At 40.5% G+C, this 13,657-nt stretch overlaps 1 protein-coding gene across 1 annotated transcript in view; it reads right to left on the reverse strand.

Moving 5' to 3' along the window:
* LOC309369821 (cytochrome P450 2J2-like) overlaps nucleotides 1–13,538 on the reverse strand; it is a 45,130-nt gene extending 31,592 nt beyond the window's left edge. The window contains exons 1-4 of the mRNA XM_081911162.1: nucleotides 13,298–13,538; nucleotides 4,895–5,057; nucleotides 986–1,135; nucleotides 623–783 (exon numbers count right to left, since the gene is read on the reverse strand). Coding sequence (XP_081767288.1) covers nucleotides 623–783; nucleotides 986–1,135; nucleotides 4,895–5,057; nucleotides 13,298–13,465 — 642 coding nt within the window. The 5' untranslated portion in view covers nucleotides 13,466–13,538. The remainder of the gene's footprint in view (nucleotides 1–622; nucleotides 784–985; nucleotides 1,136–4,894; nucleotides 5,058–13,297) is intronic.
* Between the last annotated feature and the right edge of the window lie 119 nt (nucleotides 13,539–13,657).

Consider the following 13,657-nt stretch of genomic DNA (forward strand, 5'->3'; position numbering starts at 1 on the left):
GTTTCATGAGTACCTTTTTTTTTTTTAACAGATTAGGAATGGATGTAGAAATGTGGAGAACTGGACTTAAATTTGAGGAAAGGGTTTAGTTGATCATCCAGAAGGGGGCTCCTTTCCTCAGCAATAGCGATAGTGCTTGAGTTGCTGGTCTCTTTTTCATTAAAAAAAATTCCAGCCAAGTGGTGGCTGCAGGGGCCTCACCATGGACGCCATCATAATTGCCACTGCTAGGTGGGTATAGAGTAGACACATTTGGTTTTTCATGATGGCAACAAAACTATGTAATTCCCTTCTTCAGAAGATTATTTTGTTCACCTCTCTTCCCCTTGGTGGGCTCTAGATGACCTGTTCTAAAGGTCAATGTTTCATTTTTGTCCCATCTTCCCTCTAAAGTGTCTCCTGTGGTGGACAAAGTCTTCTTTTGTTGCTGTTTTGTGTGTGTTTTTTATCTCAATGATAATCATGAGCAATGGATCAGGCTGTGAGATAGTAAGTGGCCCTGATCTCAGATGAATTTAAACCTTATCTCACTTCTCCAAACCTCTATCAGAATATTGATTTGTGGTATTAAACCCTTCGGAGGTATTAAAGCCCTTTGGCAGGAATGGAAATAACTACTCACAGCATAACCAAAGCTACATAAAAATTGTAGAATAAATTCTATGGCTTCTATCAGCTTCTGGAGCCTTTCATCTTCAAGAGCAAACCGGTTCCCAAAAGCCACAGCACTTATCATGTTTGAGACTGAAGTATTGATGGGCATGGAGGGGTCAAGTGGCTGTCCTGCAAAATAAAGTTATACTAATGTTAGCTCAGCTGGTCCAGTTCATACTGAGAGTGGGGTTTCATGGTGGCCAAGAGAAACTGCTGGGATCTCCATTAGGAACCAAGAAAAGCATATCATATTCCTTTCTAAAATGGACAGAGGTAGGACACAAATATATCTCCATATGCCAGCTCAGCACCATCACTTAGTATCACATACCCTTTGAACGTGCAAAAGCCTCCACGAGCTGATGGGCCTCCTCTGCTACTTGCTGCTCCATGTCTTTCTTTCCCCGCCCCAGCTTCCGCAGAGTAACTGCAACAAAGCGTCTCTGTTTCCTCCAGGTGTGACCATTTGATAATGCAATACCTATGGAAAATCAGTGAGAAAAAACAACAATCATACCTCGGGTTAAAGTCGCTTCAGGTTAAATCTTTTCAGGTTGCCTCCCATGGCGACCCGGAAGTAACAGAACAGGTTACTTCAGGGTTTTGCCGCTCACACATGTGCAAACGCTCAGAATGACGTCACACGCATGTGCACTTTACAGTATCAGCAAAAAGTGAGATTTCTCGACAGCTCTACCATTTTGATTTTTGAAGAGAAAACTGGTATCTGATACAGTGTGATATCGACAAGTTTAGATTTTTCCATGGAAGGCCGTCACGATCAAATTTCACTTCTCATTTGGGGGACAAATGGATGGCAGGTGTTGTAGAAGGATAAAGGACTTAACTTGCTTCTGGCCACCCTAACCTGGTGGGTCAGTTTCTCAGCCAGAGCAACAGACCACACCACAGCTTATCATGAGTCTACTGAAAGCCCTGCTGTACAGTGTCAACATTTAGCTTTTTGTAAGCAAGCATTTATCAGCAAAATAGATGCTTTGATTCACCAATTATTCCTAGCAAAGCTAAGAAGGGAGTTGGGTTTATCTATGTAAACAGTGGTGATTTCTGCAACAAATAGTGAACTTGCAGGTATCACCTGAGTTTTCTCATAATGTTAAATACTAACAGTAAATTCAAATCACAAACCCAATTCAGTTAAGGGACTTCCATGAAGAAAGATGGCTGACTAAATGTCTACTGCCGACACTCCACCAACAGAGATGATTATGTGGTGATTAATGATAGCCAGGATATAAATCTACCAATTGAACTTTCACTTGGAAAGCAAGCTATCTGCTGGCACAAAAAGAGGCAATTATTAACAGGCAGAAAACAAAACAAAAAGCATGTTTTTATTATTTGCAACTAAGAAATATTCTGAAGTGCTAAGGGTGTTCCGATGGTTAAGAATTCTCATTTTATATTACTTTTAACTTCTTCGCCCCTTTGGTGTAAATGCCAACTGCAAAGTGAAATTTCCCTCTCTGATTGTGGGAATGAATATGCTCCTCTATTAAGGAGACAGATGCAGGTTTTCAAGGCAGACTGTTAAGGTGGAGAGTGAGTTGTTAATAAGACATCAGTATGGTATAAAACTGGGTGTAAAATAATAAATATACAACAAGTAATTAACTATGGATTATTTTTTTAATATTGTATATGACTAGATTGCAGAGATCCCTGTTTAAATAGAAATGAAGGGTTTGGTTGTTTTTTTTAAAAAATGGAGAAATGTTTGGAATTTTGGGGGAGATTATGTCACCATACTGGAATGGAGGAAGACTATTGGGTACACACTTCAAGGTGATATCTGGCTGGTGAAAGACCCTGTGTGAGAGGCAGAGAAGGAAAGATCTCCCTGGGAGGGAGACTGGGGGAAGAAAGGGAAGCACCCAGGTGAGAGCTGGGAGTGTCCACTCCCTTCTGTGTGAGACAAGAGTTAAGATCTACCTTTGAGACAGGGCTTGGCGTTTCTTTCTCTCTTTTCCTTTTTTCTCTTCTTTGTTTAGTTAGTGTTTCTGAAAAGTTTCAATAAAAAGTATGGAAAACCAAACAAACCCAATTCAGCCAATTTTTCGACACTGTTTTTAAGGATATAATGTGTGGTGTCAACCAGTTACTGCTTCTACTGGTCCAACTAGACAGGTTTGGTGTTTTTTACTGAGGGTGAATTCTGCACCATATTTTTGACAAGACATAATGCATCAATGGTCGATATATTCTGCTTTGTTAATTCTTCTGCAACCCTGCCTGAACACTACTGCATTATTTCTGTCTGGGGAAAAGATCTATATTACAACAAACTTGGGACAAAAATAAGTTTGTGCATTTGTAGTTTTTAGCAGAAAGTTAAAGGATGTGATAGGGACGCAGGTGGCACTGTGGGTAAAACCTCAGCGCCTAGGACTTGCTGATCGCATGGTTGGCGGTTCGAATCCCCACGGCAGGGTGAGCTCCCGTCATTTGGTCCCATCTCCTGCCCACCTAGCAGTTCCAAAGCACCCTTAACTGCAAGTAGATAAATAGGTACCGCTTTATAGCGTGAAGGTAAACGGTGTTTCCGTGTGCTGCACTGGTTCAGGCTCACCAGAGCAGCTTCGTCACGCTGGCCACATGACCCGGAAGTGTCTCCGGACACCACTGGCCCCCAGCCTCTTAAGCGAGATGGGCACGCAACCCCAGAGTCGGACACGACTGGCGCGTATGGGCCAGGGTACCTTTACCTTTAAAGGATGTGATAGAATGGAAATGAAACTGTTCGATCACCTCAAAATCTTTGCAGGCATAAATAGTATTGACAATGGAATTGGATATAACCACCTTGAAAGTATTATGAATGTGCAATTAAAAAACGTTTTCTGGAGGAGCCCTTAGCACCATTATGAATGTGCAAGTAATCTCGTGGTCCCCGAGAGGGGGCAATGACAATAAAGATATTATTATTATTATTATTATTAAAAAAACGTTTTCTGGAGGAGCCCTTAGCACCAGTAATAAACTGTGGAGTTAGTGAAAGGAATTATTGGGCAGGCCAGCCCCACAGTAACTCACATTGTGCCTTTCAGAGTGAATATCCCTGTTCTTTGGAACTGCATTTCGAATATGACTCTGCACTTCCCCCCCCCCAAAAAAAGGAAGACATTTTTTTCCAACAAGCTTTCCCAGTCGTGTACAAAGGTCACTTCAATAGGTGTATACCTTTTATTGTTTTAACCCATATTTAGTTGTTGTTGATTTTTGTACTGTTTTTAAAAAATTATAATAAATAATAATAATAATATTTTTTTATTTACATCCCACCCTTCGAAGTTCAGAAAACTGGGCTCAGGGTGGCTAACAACAAATTTAAAACATTTAATTGATGCAGCCAAAAACATCATAAACTACAGTATAAAACGTGAATAACAATAAATTCAGAATTTAAAAATCAATTTAGGGGGGAAATCCAGCCAATAAACATTAGATGATCACCGGGGCTAGCTGGCTAAATTAGTCCTATTTGGGACAGAGAGGAGACCAGGGGAGAATTACCTGTGGTATCCCAGAGCAGGTAATCTTCATATAAAGGGGAGGAGAGGGGAGTAAGGTGAATAAAAGATCAGGCTAAGTTCAAATTGAAAGCCAGGCAGAATAGCTCTGTCTTACAGGCCCTGTGGAAGGAAGTTAAATCCTGCAGGGCCATGGACTCATGGGACAGAGCATTCCACCAAGTCAGAGCCATCACTGAGAAGGCCCTGGCCCTGGTGGAGGATAATCTGATTTACCTAGGGCCCGGGACCTCTAAACTATGATTATTCATAGTTTAAACTGTTTTTATATCTCTGTAAGTTGCCTTGAGGCATACATGCAAAATGCAATTCATAATTTATAATGATGATAGTAACTATGTGATTGCAAAGGTCACATGTTATATTTGCCACATGAGTCCATGCCCAAAACATGTTGGAAGAGCTTGTTGAGAGAAGCAGTGTGTTGTGTTTCTTAGAGATGTCATAATCAATCAAATCTTCACACGTGCTGAAGCCAGGTTTTCATGCACCCAAATGAACGTGTGATTTGATAGCATGAGGACTAGCCACTCTGAATGACCTCAGCCCCTAGGTGTTGGCTCCTAGGTAATGCATTTCCCGTTGTGTGCAGCAGTAATAGAGAACCTTTGTTCTGTTTTTCTGGGCAGCCCTTTAAATGTTTCATCTTCAGAAAATACCAGTAGAAATTCTTATTCTTCACTACTTACCCTTTCCTTTTATCAGAGTCCTAAGGAAAGGAGTCTCTGGTCGCTCATCTAATTCTTCAGAGTGGTCAATGAGCGCTTCTTTCACTGCTTGGAATCCAGACAGTACTACAATGGGTAGATGTCCAAACCATATGGTGTAAATATTTCCATGTTGCTTTCCCAGCTACCATTTGGGTCAAAAGAGAAGAGAGGAATGATGTGTTCAAAAAATGCAGTTGGATATTTCAACTTAATACTAGAACGTCATCCTCCCTCACCTCTGTAGTTTCTCACTATGTGCAGTTCATTTGCTAACATCTTTTCCCCTCCTCCTCCTCCTCCTCCTCCTCCTCCTCCCCTTCCTTCCTTCCTTCCTTCCTTCCTTCCTTCCTTCCTTCCTTCCTTCCTCCCTCCCTCCCTCCCTCCCTCCCTCCCTCCCTGCCTCCCATAATTCCAACCCATTTGTTTTACTCCCTCTGAGCCATGTTGCCTCTGCCTAGGATCAGAGCAGCAGAGACACTTCATAGTAACCAGCCCTCCTGCGACAGACAAGAAGATGCACAAGTCATTGCCAGAAAATGATCTTGCCACAATCTTTATGTGTGCAGGGATGTGGAAGCTGTAGCCCACCAGATGCTTTTGAACTAGCACTCCCACCATCCCTGACTATTGGCCACGGTGGTTGGGGCAGATGGGCATTGTAGTCCAAAACATCTGGAGGGTACCAGGTTGGCATAGGCTGGGCTAGAGTTCTGGGTCAGGTTTCAGACCCACGGTGCGTTACAGCAGGAGCATCACCACCATGCAAATATATGGAAAGGAATACAGATGATACATGTCTGGGCTAGAGAATATTACCAATTCCAATGTTTTAAAAGTTAATATGTTCATATCCGATGGTTGAGTTATTTTGTATTTTTTGAAGAGTTTTCACTGAAAAAAGGCTCATAATTGTATTTAAGAAACAAACAAATAAACCAAACTATGCTCTGACAAAGAGTTAATGCTTGCGGAGGAGGCAATGGAAAGGTGCCTGTTCTGTTTGTCTCTTGTCTTCTCTGGTTACACGTGAGCTTCTGCTGAGAAAGGCTGCTGTGCTCCTTCCTTGTTCCCCTTCCGTCTGTTGGAAGGGGAGAAGTACACAGCATTCTAGGCCAGGGATGTCTAACAGGTAAATCCTTCCTTGTGTTCCTCCTCCATAAGAGGTCCAGAGGGTGGCAACACAAGAATGGACCTGCTCTGCAGTGACTCTCCATCTGTGGAATTCTCTCGCCAGGGAGTTCACCTGGCAAAACCTTCCTTTTTAACTAGGCTTTGGTTGATTTCATTGACATCCTATGCCCTTTTAAAATGTGGTTCCTTTTGTGGCGTGGGGGTGTTATTGGGTGGTTAATAATAATAATATTGACAAAGAACTGGAACATATAAATTTTCCATATAGAAAGTTACATTTGTTACTCAACAATTTTACAGTGGTACCTCGGGTTACATATGCTTCAGGTTACATACGCTTCAGGTTACAGACTCTGCTAACCTAGAAATAGTACCTCGGATTAAGAACTTTGCTTCAGGATGAGAACAGAAATCGTGCTCTGACGGCACGGCAGCAGCAGGAGGCCCCATTAGCTAAAGTGGTGCTTCAGGTTAAGAACTGTTTCAGGTTAAGAATGGACCTCCGGAACGAATTAGGTACTTAACCCGAGGTACCACTATATTCCAATTCAACAAAACAAGTGATTTCCCACTCACCCAATATCAATGTTTATAACTCGAATTACATACAATTGCATTTTAAAGTTCCATCTTATCTAATTTCATCCTCTCCAACATGTTTCTTAATATATTCTGCTGTTTTCTTACACTTTAAACCCCGCTGTGGTCATTGCATATGGGAAATAACTTTTTATATATATATTTTTTTATAAATATTTATTAGGTTTTTTTGAAAAAGAAAAATACAATAATAATAAACAATATTGCTTTGTTTTAACAAAGTTTCATATCATCCTTGAACTTCCTCACGCCTCCCGCTCCCATTTACATCGTTAATACGTTTTTGTCAAGCAAATTATCATCTTATTTCCAAATTTTGTGACCGCTTAATTAATTACAATAAAATGGTTCTCCTACAAGTTTGTTTCTCTTAATTTCTCTTATCATCGATTCCTGATCTATTTTAGTGATGGCCAATTATTTATAACCAAGCATCCTTCTTAACATTCCATTAAGTCACAATATTTTTGTAAGTAAATCTTGAATTTCTTCCAATCTTCTTCCATCCTTTCTTCTCCCAGGTCTCGGATTCTGCCAGTCATCTCCGCCAATTGCATATAGTCCATCAGTTGCATCTGCCATTCTTCCAGTGTGGGTAGATCTTGAGTTTTCCAATTCTTAGCAAGTAATATCCTTGCTGCTGTTGTCGCATACATGAAAAATGTTCTATCTTTCTTTAACACCTTCTGGTCGACAATGCCCAGGAGGAAGGCCTCTGGTTTCTTGGTGAAGGTATACTTAAACACCTTTTTCAACTCATTATATATCATTTCCCAGAAGGCCTTCACCTTAGGACAAGTCCACCAGAGGTGGTAGAATGTTCCTTCATTTTCCTTACATTTCCAGCATTTGTTATCTGACGAATGGTATATTTTGGCAAGTTTAACTGGGGTCATGTACCATCTGTATATCATTTTCATTACATTTTCTTTCAAAGCATTACATGCAGTAAAATTCATCCCAGTGGTCCACAACCTTTCCCAGTCCTCAAACATGATGTTATGCCCAATATCCTGTGCCCATTTTATCATAGCCAACTTAACCATTTCGTCTTGTGTATTCCATTTCAACAGCAAGTTATACATTCTTGAAAGTACCTTAGTCTTAGGTTCTAACAGTTCTGTTTCCAACTTCGATTTCTCCACCTGGAATCCTAACTTTTTGTCACTTTTAAAGATTTCCTTAATCTGAGCGTAATGTAGCCAGTCTCGCACTTTATCCTTCATTTTCTCCATACTCTGCAATTTCCAATTATCTCCGTCTTTTTCTAGCAGTTCCCAATATTTTGGCCAGTAGGCTTCCATATTGGTTCCTTTTCGGGCCTTAGCTTCCAAAGGTGAAAGCCACCTTGGTGTTTTGTTTTCCAATAAGTCTTTATATTTTGTCCAGACATTAAACACTGCTTTTCTGACAATATGGTTCTTAAAGGCCTTATTAATCTTAACTTTATCATACCACAAATATGCATGCCAACCAAAAGCATTGTTATAACCTTCCAGATCTAGCACATCGGTGTCCTCAAGAAGTAGCCAATCTTTTAGCCAGCAGAAAGCTGCGGCTTCATAATACAACCTTAAGTCTGGCAGGGCAAAGCCCCCTCTTTCCTTTGCATCTGTTAATATCTTAAACTTGATTCTGGGCTTTTTGCCCTGCCAGACAAATTTCGAAATATCTCTCTGCCACCTCCGGAAACACTCTGTTTTGTCCACAATTTGCAGTGTTTGAAACAAGAACAACATCTTTGGCAGCACATTCATCTTAATTGCGGCAATTCGTCCTAACAAAGAAAGCTTCAGCTTTGCCCAACTTTCCAAGTCTCTCTTGATTTCAGACCAACATTTTTCATAATTATCTTTAAATAGACTCAGATTTTTGGCTGTTATATTAACCCCTAAGTATTTTACCTTTTTTACCAATGATAATTCTGTTTCTCTCTGAAACCGTTCTGACTCTGTGTCTGTCATGTTTTTCCCTAACACCTTCATTTTTTGTTTATTTAACTTAAATCCTGCAACCTGACCAAAATCATGTATCAGTTGTAATACTCTTTTCGTACTAGATTCTGGCTCCTGCAATGTCAAAACTAGGTCATCTGCGAAAGCTTTAAGTTTATATTGTTTCGCTCCGACCTGGATCCCCTGCACCAGCCGGTCACCTCTAATCAAATTCAGGAGCACCTCCAGAACTGAGATAAATAGCAGAGGGGAAATCGGGCAGCCTTGTCGTGTTCCTTTTTCAATTTTAAATTCTTCCGTTACCACATTGTTAACTATCAACTTAGCTTTTTGTTCTGAATATATTGCGTCAATCCCATTTTCAAAACCCCGCCCCACTCCCATTTCTTTTAAATTTCCCTTCATAAATTTCCAAGAGATGTTGTCAAAGGCCTTCTCCGCGTCTATGAATATCAGCACTGCTTTAGTGTTTATATCTGTTTGCAAAAGTTCCAAGATGTCAATAATGTTCCTTGTGTTTGCAAACATATGTCTACCTGGGAGAAAGCCAGCCTGGTCCTTGTGAATTACTTCATTCAAAACTTTTTTAAGTCTACCTGCTAGGACATCAGCAAATATTTTGTAATCCACATTTAGAAGGGAGATGGGGCGATAGTTCTTAAGTTGTGTCTTTTCAGTTTCTGATTTTGGTATCAACGTGATAAAAGCTTCCTTCCACGATTCCGGCGCCTTCTTTCCCTCCAAAATTTCATTGCTGACCTCCATCAAAGGTTGAATCAAATAATCACTCATTGTTTTGTAATACTTGGAGGTCAGACCATCTGGTCCTGGAGATTTGCCCAACTTCATGTTCTGAATGGCATGTTCAATTTCTTGTCGTGTTATTTGACTGTTCAGGAGTAGTCTATTTTCTTGTGTAATTTTTTTAAGACTGTTTTTTTTCAAAAATTGTTCAATCTCAACCTCATTTTGCGGCCCTTGAGTATATAGTTTCTTGAAATATTTCTGGAAAGATTTCCTAATTTCCACAGGGTTCTGAATATTTCTTCCTTCAATTTCTAAATTTGTTACTGTGTTCAGCTTTTGTCTCTTCTTCAACTGCCAGGCCAGCAGTTTCCCACATTTATTAGCCGATTCAAACGTTTTTTGTTTCATTGACTTAATCTTCCATTCTATTTCCTGATTTATCAGTTTAGAATATTGTGCCTGGTAGAGTTTAATTTCTCTCAGAATCGGCTGTGACTTCGGGTTTCCTCTTAGTTTCTTTTCTAGTTCTTTTATTTTTCCCAAGATCTTGTCTTTCTTTTCATTTTGTTTCCTTTTCTTAATAACATTCTGTTGTATTAAGAACCCCCTCATCACAGCTTTACTCGCTTCCCAAATTGTTCTTTTTTCCACCGTTGTATTCAAATTTATTTCAAAATAGTCTTTCAAAACTTTTTGGGCCTTTTTAATAATCTCCTGGTCTCTAAATAAGTTGTCATTCATCTTCCATCGAAAGGAGCCGGTTGGCAATAATGTCAGATCCATTCTCAAAGCGTTATGGTCGGAGCAGGTCTTTGGGCAGATTTCCACTTTTTTGACCTTAGGTGCCAGACATCTAGTGATCCATATTTGGTCGATTCTTGTCCAGGTCAGATGGGCTTCAGAGAAGAATGTTCCTTCCTTTTCCAAGGGGTTTCTCGTTCTCCAAATGTCAATCCAGTCCATGTTGTCTGTCATTTCAAAAAAGGTCTTTGGTAGTCTGCCATCTTTGGTAACTTTTTGACTTTGCGACTTATCCATGTTGGTTGATACAATTCCGTTCATATCTCCCATCATAATGATGTTGTCAAAGTCCAGATATTCCAGCATGCTCTCATGCAACTTCTTATAAAATTCCGATTTCCCTTCATTTGGTGCATAAATTCCTAATAACAAAATTTTTTCTCCTTGATGCTGTATTTCAACTGCCAAAATTCTGCCTTGTTCATCTTTAAATAATAATTTAGGTGAAAGGCTCTCCTTTGCATATATCACAACCCCTCTCTTCTTTACTCGGTCTGAAGATATAAATTCCTGGCCGAGTCTTTTATTTACCAAAATTTTTCTGTGAAGCCTAGTCACATGTGTTTCTTGCAAGCAAATAATGTCCAATTGTTCCTTTTTTAATATATGGAAAATTTTCTTCCTTTTCTCGGGAATGTTGCAGCCATTTATGTTCCAGCTCAGAAGTTGCAGAGACATCCTGTATAAATCTGGTTATTTTTCAGGGGGTGGTACTTTGTCAACCAAGGGTGCCGGTTCCTTTGGTGCTCCAGGCTCCGGCAATGATCCAAGTCCTTTATGAAGGTCTTCTCCGTACTGGTTCAGAAATTTGTCTCTATCTTCCAATGTTCTGATTTTAATCTTCCTTCCTCTAAAGGTAAACGATAATCCTTGAGGGAAGTCCCACCTAAAGATGATTGAGTTGCTCCTCAGTAGTTTTGCTAGTTCCGAGTATTCGGATCTCAAATCCAACAGCTGTCTAGGAATATCCTTATAAATCTCAATTCTTTTACCCAAAATGTCCAGTGAATTTCTGTAATGTAGGCCCAGAATCTTGTCCCTTTCCTCCTTTGATCTCAGTGTTATCAAGCAATCTCTGGGTTTGTCTTTTCTTATCAATCTTCCCAGCCTAAAAGCTGATACAATTTTAAAGTCTTTTTCCTCAAGTTTCCACTGCACAGAAAATATTTTGGTCAGGAACTCAGCCAGTTTGTCTTCTTCTACTTCAGATACAAATCTTATTCTTAAATTAGTCTCCCTATTCTTCAATTCAATCATCGAAAGATAGGTCTGATGTTCACCCACTTGTTTATTGAGTGGTCTTACTTCTTTTTCCAACTGTCCAAGTCTTTGGCTCGTATCTTCAGCCAATTTCCTGTTTTCCCCTGAAGCCTCCTCCAATTTTGCAATCGATTGAGTGTTCTGTGCCACTTGCCCAGTTATTCTATTTAGACATTCTGTGTTCTGGTCTATTTTCGCAGTTTGCTCATCGGCCTTTTTGTCCAAAGATTCCACTCTTTTGTCCAAAGATTCCAATTTTTCAAAAAAAAATTCTAGAATGGAAGAGGCTGGTCCTGAAGCCATATCCTCCAGTTGTAAATCTTCTGTCTCTCCTCCCCCTGCCTGTGGCAAGGAGGCAGCTTCTTCCTCAGAATGTAAGATAGGCACAGACGATCTACGTTGCTGTAAAGTTGAGGCTAGAGTTGTTTGTCTCGTTCTTGGTCTTTGTTCTTTTTCCTTAGTCTCCTTTTTCTTTGCGCCACTCATTCCAAACTTATCTAATAGTCAAGGTCAAGCTGAGTTGTTCCCATGAGAAAAAGACGGCCCAGGTGCAGCACTCAGCCAGCAGGCCAAGAAATGGAAAGTAAAACAATATCACTGCCGTTAAGTCCAGAAACCTCTAGGGGGAGCCTAAAAAGTCTTCTCAGGAAGGATTACCCAGGAATAAAAGTTAAAGTCCAAAAACCTTCCGATGTTAAGTTTTTAGCAGAGTTGGTATTATATAAACACAATGTCTCAAAACAGTGCTTGCTGGTACTTCAATTAATGTTATAAAGTAACAAAGTCCATACCTCTCAGATTTTCCCCGTTAATGTATCAAGCTGCTTGGGTCTGCAAACTGATTGCTACTGTTGCCAGGCAGTTCCAGCCCTGGTTTCTTTCTTTAAATTGTAGCTTCAGCAGAAAGAGATTTCAAAGTCCATGCTAACACATAAATCCAGTGCTTAAGCTCCTTTTCTGTCTTTAAATACAGCTCAGTAAATGCTCAGATCCAGTCAATAAAAAACAGGGTTACTCACAGCCTCCACTCCTCCAGCTCTTTGCGTTCAAGTTCAATGGCGGCGGAAGACGGACTTCCTTTTTCTTTTACGTCCTCCGCTTTCAGCCAAATTCAGTTACTTTAGTCTCAAATTGGTCTCCAATTGATTGAAGGTCTCTATTACTCACGGGTTGCTGTGTTTTGAAAGCCAAATCCAGGAAGAAAGGTTGGCGCGGCTTCTCTCCGCCGATTGCGGAACGACCCTCAGCGCCGCTGCCTCCTCCGCGATCCGGAGCCCCTTACGGGGTCCCTTCAACGTTTCGGGGGCAGCTTCTGGCGCCCGCCGGGTCCCAAGGCTGCAGGCTTCTGCCGCCTGCAGTTTTCCAGTGTGGGTCTCCGCTTCGCCGTAGCGGACGACCCGATCTCGAACGGAGTTCCCTTCCCGGTTAGGAAAGGGCAGCCATTGCCCTTCGCGCCGCCTCCGGAAGTCGGAAATAACTTTTTATATAGACCGGAAAGGTTTTCTAATCTTCTTTAAAAGATTCTAAATTTGTATCTTTTATCAATTTTTGCCATCTCTGCATATTCCAAGATTTTCATAAAGCATTCTTCCTTTGAGGGTGTTCTCTCCTCCTTCATCAGTTTAACAGTATACAATAAATATTTTTGATCTGTAGTTTTTATTGCGTATTTTCAACTTTTATATGGTTTTGTGCTTTTCAATATTAATAATAATACTATTTACATTATTACTATTTTTTGTATTGCTTACAGCTTCTGACAACGGAGGCTTATGGCATTTACCATTTTAACCCATGCCATTGTTGAAGCTGAAATATCACAATTGTTGGGGGAAATAGATAAAACAATTGCTGGCATCAGACTGAGTTATTACTAAGCAATAAGTACCTGAATGAGAGTATTTTCATCAATCTTGAATCCAAACCTCCATATGGCTCCAATGAGAGGAAGCTGGAGAAGTCCTGGAGGATAATGCCTGCGTGACCAGAGCTGTTTCAGGTAGTGCAGAATCAGAAGAACCACCAGCAGAGCAATCAAAAGTGCCCATACCTCCATCCTTCTCTTGCTGTCTCTTTCTCCTTAATTTTTTCTAGGTTGCCTGGTCAGGGTCAACTCTCTTTCTCTAAGGAGTTTTCCTTTTGTCAAAGCCATCAGCAGTGTTCTCTGTTTTTATATGCTCAGTAATTAAAAACAAATAAGCAATAAGGGGAGCAACAATGGGTGCGACACCATTTGTAAGTAGACTTG

Source organism: Podarcis melisellensis (genome assembly GCF_964234715.1).
Source record: "Podarcis melisellensis genome assembly, chromosome: 5".
NCBI lineage: Eukaryota > Metazoa > Chordata > Lepidosauria > Squamata > Lacertidae > Podarcis > Podarcis melisellensis.